The sequence below is a fragment of the Mycteria americana genome, chromosome 1 (assembly GCF_035582795.1).
Source record: "Mycteria americana isolate JAX WOST 10 ecotype Jacksonville Zoo and Gardens chromosome 1, USCA_MyAme_1.0, whole genome shotgun sequence".
NCBI lineage: Eukaryota > Metazoa > Chordata > Aves > Ciconiiformes > Ciconiidae > Mycteria > Mycteria americana.
This window is the reverse complement of record NC_134365.1, coordinates 195,125,155-195,139,846: the sequence shown is the minus strand read 5'-3', so window position 1 is coordinate 195,139,846 and position 14,692 is coordinate 195,125,155. Positions and strand designations below refer to the sequence as shown.

General features: G+C 36.3%; 1 protein-coding gene across 16 annotated transcripts in view; it reads right to left on the bottom strand.

The window, feature by feature from the left end:
* SUPT20H (SPT20 homolog, SAGA complex component) overlaps nt 1-14,692 on the bottom strand; it is a 36,532-nt gene that overhangs the window by 4,192 nt on the left and 17,648 nt on the right. For 6 of the 16 annotated variants that reach the window (XM_075490623.1, XM_075490632.1, XM_075490690.1 and 3 more), the window contains exons 14-22: nt 14,495-14,652; nt 12,198-12,230; nt 9,954-10,071; nt 7,711-7,819; nt 7,315-7,476; nt 5,250-5,562; nt 4,000-4,154; nt 1,540-1,595; nt 18-143 (exon numbers count right to left, since the gene is read on the bottom strand). In XM_075490623.1, coding sequence (XP_075346738.1) covers nt 18-143; nt 1,540-1,595; nt 4,000-4,154; nt 5,250-5,562; nt 7,315-7,476; nt 7,711-7,819; nt 9,954-10,071; nt 12,198-12,230; nt 14,495-14,652 — 1,230 coding nt within the window. The remainder of the gene's footprint in view (nt 1-17; nt 144-1,539; nt 1,596-3,999; nt 4,155-5,249; nt 5,563-7,314; nt 7,477-7,710; nt 7,820-9,953; nt 10,072-12,197; nt 12,231-14,494; nt 14,653-14,692) is intronic. The other 10 variants (XM_075490700.1, XM_075490709.1, XM_075490667.1 and 7 more) reach the window with 4 other exon arrangements.

Below are 14,692 nucleotides of genomic sequence, written 5' to 3'. Positions count from 1 at the left end.
GGGCTGTTAGCACACACCTGTTCTCCCTGTTGCTGAGGACTACAGGTTGTAGGCTGCTGAGATTGTTGCTGTGGAGAAAACTGTGACAGCTGCTGCTGCTGTTGTTGCTGGAGTGGGTTAAAAATAAGTGAACCACCTGGAAGCTGTTGAAGATTAAAAACAAAAGGCATAATTCAATCAAACTGCTGAGTTGTTTCCCCACTGTTCTAGGATGAACATGACATTGATAATGACGTACTCCTTGGAGGTTTGTTTTTGTTTTGTTGGGTTTTTTTTTTAATCCTTTAAAATGAATCAGTTTACAATTGCTGCTGTTTGTGAAAGAGCCTTATGCTCAGAAAACAAACCTGCATTATAGTGAGATATTTCCACAGAAAAATACATTTTTATTATTCTAGTTAAAATAGTAGAGATTGTACTGATACTGGAAATGCAAAGGCTAGTCTTCAAAAGCACTGTATATTATTTTCACTTTCCGAATATTCCACTGAATTTTAATAGGCGCTTCCAATCAACAAGCTGCAAGCTCTGATGCAAAAAAATGTTAACATGAAACAGTCTTGATTCCTCTCCCTCACCCCAGCTTTAATTGCACTGATTTCAGCCAAATTATTCTTGGCTTACACGAGTGACAGAGGTAGCTTGAAAGGATGTACTTCAACATGGAATCACACAAATACAAGCATTAAATTTTACAGAAGAGCTCTACTCTGGCATAACTGCCTCCTGTGCCTGCCATTTTCCATGTTTCTGGAGCATGTACAGGAGTGGGAGGAGGAAGTAGCAGAGCTACAGCTCATCTTTCACTGGTATTAATTTTTTGAAGTATAGTGCAACATTTGTGGAACACTGAAGCTGCACTTCTGCACCTGTAACTTGCAGCTGACTTCAAGATCCAGGAACTACACCTGGTTCCACAAACACTCCCTGTTCTGCTTTTAAATGGAGTTCTGACATAATAAGCAACTTCTGCTCATGTTTGTATTTGTATGTATGCTTAGTGGAAAGAAACCATTTACAGACCTTCTAAACTCCCTATCTTGCACGAACTTCTATTTCCATTACCAGAAGCTCTTTAAAGCTATTACAGCACCTACCTGTGCATGTTCAGCTCAGCTTTTAGGCCTTGTATGTGTAACCCCTGAGTGATTCTACTGTACTGTTTTGTACTTTAAAAATAATCATAACTTCAGTTTGAAGAATGATTTGCAATAAAAGCTTAGGCAAATCCTGAAAATAGAAGATTGTATTTTAGGATTAGTCTCTTGAATTCAAATGTCAGCATTTTTAGATTGTTACTGAGAACTAGCTGCTTTGTTGTGAGATAAGAATATGATTTCCACCTGGTATGTTTATGGAAGTAGCTTTTTTCTCTTGTTCTAAGTGTTTTAAATAAGCAATTAAAACTTGCAGTAAATAGTTTGTCTGATCAGCTGGCTTCAAAGGTCTGTGGGGGGCAATGCAGTAAGCAGCACTAAACACGTCTCTAAAGAAAATTAAGGAATTATCATTATTATTGTGTCCAAGTATATCAATTACCTGTAGAAGATTTAAAGGCCGAAGATTTGATGCATTTTTCAAACCAAAGGGGCTGCCTGTTAAAGAAAACATCTTTTTATTAGTAGGAAGTCTTTACTTAATTATATATGTGTATTGCAATTAATACACCTTTCCACTGGGATCATTTCTAAACATTTGGAAGTTGGAAAACTGGCAAGTTTAAATTTTGTACTTAATACAATGCTGCATTTTCCGTAACGTTGCTAAGCTCATAGTTATCCAGATTCAAAGTTAAAGAGAGCTGACTAAATGGAAAGAAAAGTGTATCGCTGCTAAACACTGTACCCCCTAACCTGTAACCTGTTAATGCATTTACACAAAGGTGAATGTGGAGAATATTATAACAGTTACTCTTCAGTGATTCTTCTTCTGGCTTTAAAAAGTTTTACTCTTTGTACAGTAAATCCAGAAATGTCCAAGGGCTCAATGAACTAACAGGCTCTCAGTTTCTCAGTCATTAACAGAAAACAATCCCACACAAAGTCTTAGCAACTGCCCAACCCCCCAAGGGCTTCTGGCAAGATGTATCTGACTTGTTGAGCTTTTGGCATTATTCCACACGGCACTCTTCAAAGCTATGCTAAAAAAAGATGTATATGTAGTATGCTATGAGTTGGGTATAGAACTGATACAAATGCTCCAGTAAAACAGCAGCTGTCAAACAGAATCCCCCAGAGGTCTGCCACTGACCTAGCTCAGCTCACTACTCTCATCTGTTACGTGGGCGACAGCATAGCATGTAAAAATCTGCGACACCAAACTGGTAAAGGTTGATAGTGCTTGAAAGGACAGAATTAGAATTAAAAGTGATCCTAGGGAATTGAAGAAAGGGTCCAAAAATCAATAACACTGAATTAGAAAAAGACAATGAACAAGTACAAAATTGTGAGTGACTAACTTTGTGTCTATACAGCAAGAAAGGACGCGAGAAGTTACAGCAAGTCACAAACATATCCAAATCATCCATATCACAAACTATAGAACACACAAAAGAAAAGAATCCCTTCACACAGTTTACATTTATAAAACTCACTGCCACAAGATGCCGTAGATGCCAAAAATATAAATGGGTTCAAAAACCAATTAGATAAATCCACAGAATAGAAGTCTAGCACAGGATATTAAGCACAAAGATCCACATGGATAGTCTTCAGCTGAGAAAGTCTCAAAGCTGTAGATTGCCAGAAGAGGTACAGTTGTATACAAGGAATGCTTCACTTCACATGTTTGCCTCGTCTTAAACTCTCTCCTAAGTATCCTCTAATGGCGACTGTCAGAGACAGAATACAAACTGGACGGAGTTTTGGCCTAAACCAGTAAAGCCATTCTTATGTTAATGTAATGCTGTTGCAAAGAATACAAATAAAAAATAGGCAGACCTCATTTGGGGAAATGTTAACAGGTATGTTGTGAAAGAGACGAGATGCATTTATTCTGCTGTGCTCCACAGTGGTAAATCAGCCAAGCTCAGGCTTGTGTTCAGTTTTGGTTACCAAATTTTAAGAAGGATATAAGCAAATTGGACAGTCTAGAAGAGAGTGACAGGATTATGAAAGGTTTGAAAAGTATGACCTATCAGAAAGAGAAGACAAATGTGGGACATGACAGCATGTTTGATACTTAGAAGGTAAAGAGAAAGGGTGAACAACTATTTTTCATGTCTGCAAGGAACAGGAGGGAAAAAAAATTAATTTGCAATTAAGGAGATGCACTGCAATTACAAGGAATCATTTTGTACGGATAATGAACTACTCCAAACACCTACTGAGGGAGACTGGAATCTTCTTTAGTGAGGGTATTTAAAGCCAGTTTAGATAAGCATTGGTTCAGTACGATTTAGACAGATTTGACTCTGCCTCAGTGTAAGGGATGGGTATCTTGAAATCTCTTCTATACTTCTGATTCCATAATCATACATTACTTTTTTTGTCTATTATTTTTTCTGAAAAAATAAACTAAGACTTCAAATGCTGCTTTAATGAATATTGAGGCATGCAGATTTATATAGTCATATTTGAAGGCAACAAGGAAGTACTTAATTGTCCTACTAGAATAAAGCAGTACCACTGACAGAATAAAATGCCCCGCACATTTAAAGAGTGATAGTTCTTTCTAAGTTCAGTCATGCCTTTTTTCTGGCAGTCATCATTATCAACGTTGCATTTGAATTTGGAGTTTATCTCAAACTTCCTACTAAGCACACCAAACAATCCAGGTTTAGAGTAAGTTTCCCCAGTCTAGCTCCTCAAAATCAATTTCTAACAATCACAAACATAGCCCACACTTTGACTGCAAAAATATATATGTATGTTGTTCCTGAGCTCCAGCCATCAAATACACAATCTATTCACATAATGGCCACTTTTGCCCATTGTTTTCACAATATGTTTTCACACTGCCCCTATCTGAAGGGTGGCTTTTCAACTTATTCACACTAACCTGCTTGAGAGGCAGACTGCATTGCAGCGGGCAGCGCACTTGGTACCAGACCTCCTGATGGTAAAATGCCACTCAGATTTATACCTGCAGGGGCTATGGCACCAGTGTTGCACCCCAACATAGGGTTTGAACCACTCATCAGTGTCTGTGCTCCACTGCAGAAGAGGAAAGACAACACATCAAACCCAAGTGGTACAAGCAAATCTGAGTAGCTAAATTTTTGCCCTCTGTCTCATGACAAGTAAATAAATTGTTTGCTGTAAATGGGATTATGGGTAAAGCATCAAGACAACTTAAAAAAATCATTATGCCTAGGGTATAACAAATACGTAAATCCATATTCTTGGTATATATGATTTTTTCTTTGGTATTACCTATGGAAAATAAAACACAAGTGGTTCTTTTATTCTAGAAATACTGAAAGATCAACAATCTTCAAAATGGTTGTACTACCATAACAAAAAGTTAAGGAACAGGTTTGTGTTTTCTTTTGCACTATAAAAAAAAAAGATCTCTCTAATTAATCAACAGTGATCAACTGCTGAACACCTTGGATGAGTCATTTAAATATCTGATACTTGCATTGAACACACTATGTGTCTTACACTGACCATCTCATATTGATCACAGAATTTCATTTAGTCTAAAAAGCAGTTCACATTATACCACACAATCTATTCTTGACAGCAGCATTTATTATTTTATTTAAACCACAAAATGAGTTTTAAGGATCAAAGAATGTTTAAGCTCAATGTTTGATTAAATTGTTAGAAAACAGATTTGTTGTTTTCTTGTATTTTACATACAACCTTTCATCCATAGGCACTTTAATATAAAATCTCTTTCCATTTTTCATTTAGAGTGGTCTGCATATGATATTCCATTTCTCTCGGATTAATAAAAAAAGTTTTCAAACTTAGAGCAAAACCTCAGAAACCACTTAAAATTGAGGTTAAGCCTTACAAAATTCAACTATATGCATTCAAAAAGCTGAAAGCACGATTTTCTTAATAGAACTTTTCAATATTCTGATAGTAGCTGCCTTATATTTGAGAAATATAAATAGTTTCTAGTGGCTCTTCACTTTATAATTACAAAGTGAATGATCTTCTTTTATTGCAGATCCTGAAAAATATCTATCCTAACAGACGCTGGACAGTCCTGTACCTTTCCCACCCTCCCCAACCCACCACCCCAGCAACCAACCCACCCAGGGCAAATTAAGAAACCACCATGACAAAAAAACTTACCACACAGAGCCCACTACATTGATGAAGTTAAGTCCTGCAGGGTTTGCCATGACCTGGGTGGAGGTTGTTCCTGTAGTAATGGATGTTACCATGGTGGAAAGAGGAATGGTCATTACAGGCAGTGCCTGGCTCAGAGACATTTGCTGCTGAGCAAATGGGGTTAACAAAGTGGGCTGAGGGGTGAAGCCTGAATCTTGGGGAGTAGGGGTGGCAGAAGGGGTAATAGGAGTTGAGCTCTGAGCATCAGGAGGGTGTGGGGTCGATGAAGGGGTGTTGGTTGGAGTAGGAGTAGATGGTTTAGGAGTTCCAGACCCTGCTCATTGAGAAAAATAAAAAGTGCTAGTTTGTTATAAAAGGCCAGTCCTTTTTGTATAATAAGGTTAATGGAATCTTATTTAGCACTGACAATTTGTTCCATTTTTTAGGCTGCAAGTGTTAATTTCTACACGACATGAGTGTTGCAGCACGCACTCATTGTTAAGGATGCAGTATAATCACACAGAAAATCCACTCTCCACGCTTAACTCCTTACGCCATACACCGATTTGTATCCTCCATTAAGTCCTTCCATAATTTATCGTACATTAAGTCATAACTCCATTCACAAATACTTAAATCAAAATAAAACAATTTCTTAGTGACCGTTTTAACCTGATTAATGGTTTTGTCCTAAAATGTTAAACATATAGTCTATATGCACTGCCTGCACAAGAGCATCATGTTAAAAACATATCATGGAAAACAACAGATTCAACAAAGAACATATACTATTTCAATAATCATGGGGTTGATCTAAATCTCATCAGATTGGCAAATGGGAGTTTAGCTAATTTTGATCAAATAAAGTATTTTTTTTAAGAACCAGAGGATAATACCACATCTTTAAAAGTTACTGTGTAATTCCTTCTGCTTAAATGTAGCATGTATAGCTATATTTGTTGTGGATGCAGTAAGCACAGTTTATCAATAGAAAAACAAAACAAAAACACCCAAAAGCTTGAGGTGGTTTTTTGTTTTTCTTTTTTAGCTTTCATGCCCTGCAGAAAGAAAGGAAATAAATGTGAATGTCTAGCTGTTGTGACCAGAGCCTTAAAGTAACAACTGTGTGCAGCAGATTTACACAATTCATAGCACTAATATAAAAATAGTAAATATGTTAGAAGAAAACTTTTATAAGTTTTCTTTTTTTCTTTGTGCAAAACAAGAAGGCAGAAAAGTTACACCTTTTGAGCTATCCAGATTTTAAATTATTTAATGCAAAAAGCGTATTGTAATACTGTGCAGGATACTGGAATGTGCCGTATACAAATATTCATAAAAAACCTGAAAAACTGCAGCTATGATTTCTCTTTGTACAAATCTGTTCACAAAATGTCTCAAGACGCATACATATTTTAAAATATGTTTATGATCTACAGCTATGATTACAATGATCCTGTCAGTGTTAATGAAAATACTTAAACTAGGATGTCACTTATTATTGAAATTTACAGTTTAACACCTGAGAATATGGTGCTATCATCAGCAGCATCACCACCACACTTGCAATCAGCAATGATTTGTAAAACAGTGTAGGAGTGTTTTAAAAAATCATCTTAGCGTTTATTGTATCACCACCTTGGGACTGATCAGATTATATACATACATGTATATACAACTGCACCAGCTCCTATAACATTTAAAAATCCAGATGCTTAAATTATGTAAAGGCAAACTGATCTAACATACTCTTTTTACACTGGAGGAAAAAAATCTACACTTTGGAATTTTATCTCATCACATCATCTACCAGCCTTTCATAAATGAGGAGATCATACTAATTGCATAAAATGTATTAAAACGTATACACAGAGGGTGCATACATATATACAGAAAAAACGAACACAGTTACAATAAACATAAAATACATACAGTGAACAAGAGACCTGCCTAAAGCTGCACAACTTATACAATTTAGGGTACACTGTACACTTAAGTTTCATCATTCCACAGGTTAAGAAGTTTATCTCAGGAAGCATTTATGCAAAAGCCTAAGATTTAATGGAGAATTTAGGTCGTGACTCACTTTGTGAAGAGCTCGCAGGAGACATGGCAGCTGGAGAGAGCATGCTAACTTGATTAAGATCCATAGATTGTTTCCGAGAAAGACCAGGAGGCTTGGAAGGAGGAGGAGGAGGAGTTGGGGATTTTAGATGGCCACTTGACTGTTGTGGACTAAAAATATTACCTGAAAAAGCATAATTAAAATACATTACTGTTCTCTGAGTACGTTAACTTGAATATTTTTAGGATACAATTTTGTGAACAATATAATCAGAAATCAACAAAATGATGCTCTTTTCACAGAGATTTTTTTTGATTTTTTTTTTTTTTAAATTAAATCTTCACTAAAGGCATATCATGTCATTTTACAATAGGCAGAACACATAGAAAGGAGACGCCCAAGTCAATAAATAATTACCTGAAGAGCTACTTCCTGAACTTGAAGGTAATTTGATGGGAGGAGGTCGGTGTTTTACACCTTTCCCCAATACTGAAGACTGAACAGAGCCTGATATACTTTCTGGCTGCTAGGAGGAAAGAGAAATTAACACTACCACAGCAATAATGTAAGCTTCCATATATTTGATAGAAAAGACAATTCAATTAATTTGCATTAAACTTCTCAAAACCATGACAAAATTCCCTTAAAACATTTCTGATTTTTATTTATTTTAAAAACATAGCCTGTGACTAACTCTTTAGACAAAAGGCTTACCATCAAGAAGCAGCTTGAAAGTGCTGGTAAAATTTAAACCGAGCAAAGAGAAATAATAAGAAAAAAATTAAGGAGTTTCACTTTTCTCCACAATTCTGAAATCCTTTTTAGTAACTTTTCACAAATGCAAGAGTGACAGATGCATTTTAAATAAAAGGACAATTTGGTCTTACTTGAAAAATTACATCATTTCATTCATTCACCATCTCTATACAACTGCCATTGCCAACCAATAAGGAGTTAGAGAACAGGATCAGATTTCCTGATTCTGGGGGTAGGAATTTAAATACATTCAGGAAAATCCCACTGACTCATTGACTTCAGTGGGATCAAAACTTCACTAGTCTCTTTAGAGGAAAGGTGCTCCCTTTCTGTTTGTTCTTATAGTCTACTTATCAGGTTGTTTGAACATAAATTAACTTCAGCTAATGAAGTCTGTAGAGCTCTCAGTCACTTATAACAGACCCTAAATCCATAATTCCAATAGTTGACACCGTCAAAGGACTCCCCAGTGAAACACATTCACAGTTACAGGCTATATATTTTTACCGATAAAGTAGGTATCCCATAAATGAAAGTAGTGTCTAAACAAACATGCAGTTCAAAACCTGCTGAAACTAGAAAATGAGGCTCTCAATATACTGAATGGAATATTTCAGTGCAGAAGCCTAAATCAGATGTGCATGGGCTAACAAATCAGAGCATCCACCATTGTGCAGAATCAACTTTTTTGGATAGCTTAGCTTCACTGATTCTCAGTAACGAGACACTCCCTCTACATGTTTCTAATTGCTTGCTTATAAAAAAGAATCTTTTGAGGAAAATTCTGAGGATTACCTTTCTCTTCTACTATTAAAAATTGCTTTCTTCATTCTGAATATAAAGACTAATGCCCCATTCAAAAGAGGACTAGATCATTACATAGAGTAACGTGAGTATCTTTGGTCCAGCGTTCAGTGGGGGCTTGGACAGCCGGACAAGATGACTTCCAGAAGTATCCCCCCACCCGAAGTTATTCTATTAATACATATTTATATATAAAATATACACACACACATTCATGCATATGTCTGTAGGTGTATACACACATACAGAAACACTCATACTCCTTTCTGCAACTGCTGGTCTCTGCATGCTGTTCTTCTGGCTGCCACCAAGAATTACCTCTTTCAGAGTAACGTTGTTGCAGTTTAAAAGTAGGTATTTAGGGGAAAGATGTAGCAAAGGAAATAGCTCAACGGATACAAAATTCATTTACTACTTGGAGCCTAAATACAGTTCACCACTAGCATACTGAATGTGAACAAGAAAGCCAGAAGAAGCAAGTAAAACTCAAGGCAACGCCAACAGGCGTGAGAATTTGGAAACTTGGAAATGCAGAAATTTCTACTGGATGTGTGCATACAAACATATGCACTTTAAAGGTTTTGGTGGTGTTTTTTGTTTGTTTGTTTTTTGTTTGGGTTTTTTTTTTTTTTTAGTTTTCATTTTCAAACTAAAGAGAAAATAATTTTAATAGTTTCTAAAGGTAAAAGAAAAGAAGTTCAGCTACTACATCTGCTTCTGTGTTTACTGACCTGTAAAATAAAATGCATGGCTTCATTTTACTATACTGCTCTGTGAAAGGTTCATCTGAACAGGGGAAAATGCTACAACAAAACCTTGGAGCTAACTATACTATACATGGTTAAAAAAAAAAACCAACCAAAAAAACCAAACCAAAACCAAAACCATGGCTAAAGACAACATTTGAACAGTGAAAACAAAAGTGCTTTCCTCTAACTTTTCCAATATACTACCTCTGAATTATTACGACAAAGCATTTAAAAAGTCATTCAGAATGAAATTTTTAGGTTATTTTACTTTTTAACGTGAATAGCAAAAATTATTAGAATAATTCAATAATCAAGTGCAAATAAAAGAAATGTATGGCTCAATAAACTCACTTCCATTTCCTTCCCTGGAGAAAGATGACTAAGATTGACTGATCCACCTGAATTATGAAACATTTTCACAGGACATTTAGCTTCATTTTGTACTAACTCCTGATACTGGTTCACCACTCTGAAACAAACAATGAGGGCGTAAAAAGATTAACAACTTTGAACTTCTAAAGTAGATACGTATATGTAAACACATAATTGTATATGTTACAGTCATACATTATTTATTTTATACCTAAGTATATATCTATATAAAATAGAGATTCACATATATAAAACATATCTATATATCTTTCTACTTTATGTTCCTGGGCTCTTTTCTTCAATTTATTCCGTTTTGACTTTTCTTTTAATCACTGCCTTTTTTTCTAATGCAAAATACAGTTTGTTTAAGAAACATTCCTTTGGAGGAATATGCAAGCAAAACAGTAGACAGAGCAGTTCCCTTCCCAAAAGCAACTGCAGTTCTTTGGGACGTCAGTCAGTGGGAACCCCATTCCCTTCATATGGGTCCAGAATCTTTTATAAAGCTGCGTCCTCTGCTTACACTCCCTGTGGAACAGTCAATTCTCCTTTAATTTGAGGTCTGTGTCAGATGAGCATCTGAAAGCGAGGGATGAACTAAGAGTTCCATACTGATTGTACATCCAAGAAACAGTTACCACATCAAAAGTGATCACTCTTCTTTGAGCACAAGGACAGCCAGGTCTTGGTCTATGAGACTAACGAGCAGTGATGTATCCAGGAATTTAAAGCATCAATAGCATCAGGCAAACAAGTTTAAAATACTGTTCTACCAAATCAAATACTACATCTCTACTAATTTGAGAGAACTAAGTTGAGGGAATACTGTTTCACAAACATGAGCAGAATATAGAGTGACCTTGCAGGCTTGAAAATCATGCTGAAGACCTGTTGTTGCTTATACTCTGGCAGACTGAACCTCACTGAAAAACTGCTGGAATATTTCCATTAGCTTATGCCTAAATGCTATTAAGTACACTTTATCTTGGTATAGCACTGATTCAATATGCTGCTATGTGGCTAATGCAGACATAAGCAAGGACCTCAAGATACATAGCAGAGGAAAGCGTGCAGTGTACTTTTTTCAGCAATGAGGTTTTAGACTGCCTTAAAATTACAGTGGAATTGGAGTAATAAAATGCCGTGTACTCAAAAAGGCGGTCCTGCCCTCCTTCCTCCTCTACTGCTTCTTGTCTGAGTCCCTGAAACCCAACTGCTTATTCTGATTGAAGGATTTATGCAACCCAGTGGCAAACATGATGAGGAAAGCAATCCCAGTTAAAAGAAGACCCCTGTATTATTGTTGTTTTAGTTTTCAGCCAACCAATCCCCCAATTCAGCTTACTGCACAAACAGCAAAAGTCTCTATCAGCACAACGGAGTCAGGAGAGAACATAAGCAAAGAGTTTCTTGATCAAAATTATCTATTAAAACAAAGAACATTACTATTGATTTTTGACCAAATCAAGAACTCATCTCCCTGCCAAGCACATGGGGGGGTGTGGGGTGTGTGGGGGGCAGTAAGAGCTATGGCATGTACATCACCTCGAGGTCTCCTATGAAGGCACAAAAACACAACTGGGTTTGACAGAGATTGCTTTTTAAAGGATCTGTGCTCATATGCACAAAGAAACACTGGTAATCTGTAATGTCATGCACACTGACAAACATTTGAAGTACTTACTTTGCTGCCTCAGTTATCCTAGAATTGCTACTCATAATCATTCTACAACTAAAATATACTGGAAAACTGTTTTGTTACTTGCTTCTCTAAGCAAGCTGAACCAAGTAATGCACAACACACAAAAATAAGTTGTATATATACAAGTCCTAGATGATACAAAGTTCAAATGAACAATTTCCATGATTGCTGATTTACCATACAAAATGTCAAGATGAAATTCCTGATAAGTGCTCTCAGAATTTTATTATTGCCCATGTAATCAAGAATAATTGTGCAAATAATGGTAACAACATGCCTGAAATTTAGGTAGTGGGACAAGCTGTATTCACATATTTGCTTTCCTCTGTTCTTCCTTGCTTGTTAAATATAGAAGCTGCACACTATATCCTACTTCTTATGATGATTAATTCCTCTTATTTTCCTCATCTGTTCTGCATCTGTTTCCATAACCACAACATTAGCAGTCATAATGGCTAAAAAGGAATAAAATTCATTATTTGGCATGAAGCCAAATGGTTTTACATACTATATTAATTTACCTTTCAGCATCAGTCTTCGAACCAATAAGGAACCTGAAATGTAAAATGTATAATACATTTTCAGTCATGAATTGGACTAAAATAACATGTTTTTGTTATCACAAAACTTTGAATGAATGTCAATGCTGCTCTTTTTTCAGACCTGCTGAAAATACATGATATACCATATCCATTTAATGGACTGGGTATTATTTAGTACTTGAAATACAAACTTGGCTTCATAACTATACCTACAATATACATACATGGTCTAATATGGTCTCCTTTAAGAGTAAATTGCCTACAAAGCAAAAAGCAGAACATGGAAGTTTTATATTTTATACTTTCAAAAAATGGAAGTGAATAACTGCTACAGAATTGCTACTGTAAAAAGTACAAGGAAAAAGTTATGTATAAATCAACATATCAATATGCTCACAGTGAACTATAAACATAAGTGTCCTGTGCGTATGTCAAAACCAGTCCTACCTGTAATATTTTGACAAATATTTAGTTTCTATCGTTTGATTTCACTTACGCAAATTATGATTCCTCATGATTTTCCAGAACTCCTTAATAAGCATTTCTCTTTTGCATAATACTTATGGCTTGCAAACTTACTACTTCAGTGATTTTTTTTTTTTTTTAAACACTACAGACCTTTTCTCTGTTTCTCTAGCCCACCCTCCAAAAAAGCATTATTTTATTTTACAGCAGAACAACAAAAATGGCTTCTGCACCTTTTACTTCATATGACGTAGTTTTCTAATGAGGAAGTATCCCAATTTTTATGACTTCAACCGGTAATGTCTTAGAAATAATGGACTAGAGCAATGACTTCCAAAAACCCCAGGCATCTAACACCTATAAATCCATTTAATTTCCAGCCTTATTACACAACCAGAAGGTAGCACTGCTGTTCCACGAAGATCGGTACTAAGTATGTGTGCTGGTTTTGGCTGGCATAGAGTTAATTTTCTTCATAGTAGCTAGTATGGGGCTATGTTTTGGATTTGTGCTGAAAACAGTGTTGATAACCCAGGGATGTTTTCGTTATTGCTGAGCAGTGCTTACACAGAGTCAAGGCCTTTTCTGCCTCTCACCCCACCCCACCAGCGAGTGGGCTGGGCTGGGGGTGCACAAGAAGCTGGGAGGGGACACAGCTGGGACAGCTGACCCCAACTGACCAAAGGGATATCCCACACCATATGACATCATACTCAGCATATAAAGCTGGGGAAGAAGAAGGAAGGGGGGGACATTCGGAGTGATGGCGTTTGTCTTCCCAAGTAACCGTTACATGTGATGGAGCCCTGCTTTCCTGGAGATGGCAGAATGCCTGCCTGCCCATGTGTAGTGAATGAATTCCTTGTTTTGCTTTGCTTGCGTATGCGGCTTTCGCTTTACCTATTAAGCTGTCTTTATCTCACCCCACGAGTTTTCTCACTTTTACTATTCCGATTCTCTCCCTGATCCCACCGGGGGGGAGCGAGCGAGTGGCTGTGTGGTGCTTAGATGCTGGCTGGGGTTAAACGACAACAGTATGGAAACAAATAGTAAATAGCTCAGTCTAGGGATAAAACATCCCAAGTATTAATAAGATTAAGATTTTAATAAATAATAAGATAGGAATTACATACAAGACAAAAAAACCCCACAAACTTTCATTAGCAGAACTTAAATTTGCTTAGGCTCACTGCTCCTTGCCTTACTGAAACTTACAGGGTCTATTCTGCTGCACAAGTTCCTCCATACAAAGAATCTGGTACACACAACAAAAAGAGCCAAGAACAGAGAATCTTTGTAGAACCACAGCCAACAGCAGCAGGTTCAAACCAATTCAAAGTGATGAAGCTTCTTAGGAGCTCATGTTTTTCTTCATCATTTATTTAGCCTAAATTTCTTTGCATAAGGGTAAACAATATAATGAAGTCTTATGTTTTCACATAAGGCAAATTTTGACAACAATCAAAATTATAAGTAACATTGAAAAAGAGTGCTAACAATGTCTCACGGTCTTCTCACAATTTGAGGTCTTTGTGGGTTTTTTCCCTTTGTTTTGGGTTTTTTTTTCTTTACAATTTATCTTTAATGTAAAAGAACATGCAGATTTAACATTTAAGATACAATGGTTGCTTGAACACATTTTGGTTTGGTTTTTTTTTGTTAAAAAATTTTAGGTTCATTAGCTGAGTTTTTCAAACAAAACTCTTAAATCAGATTTCTAGCTCTACAGTATTTTTATGACTGAAAATGGTACGTAATGTTTGTCTTCATCTATCAGATCATAGCACAGTTTAAAAGAACACGTAACTTACTGTGATGGAGTTAATAGGTTGTCATTTTCCTCATCACCTTTGAGTGTTTGAATTTTACCATAGTACAAGGGATTGCCAAGACACTGAAAAATGGTCAGTTTTGTTTTTTGGAGCTGATTACCAACTTCACATTCAAACACATAATCATCTTTTATTTCCTAAAAAGACAGAAGAAAATAACCAAGTCTTAAACAACTG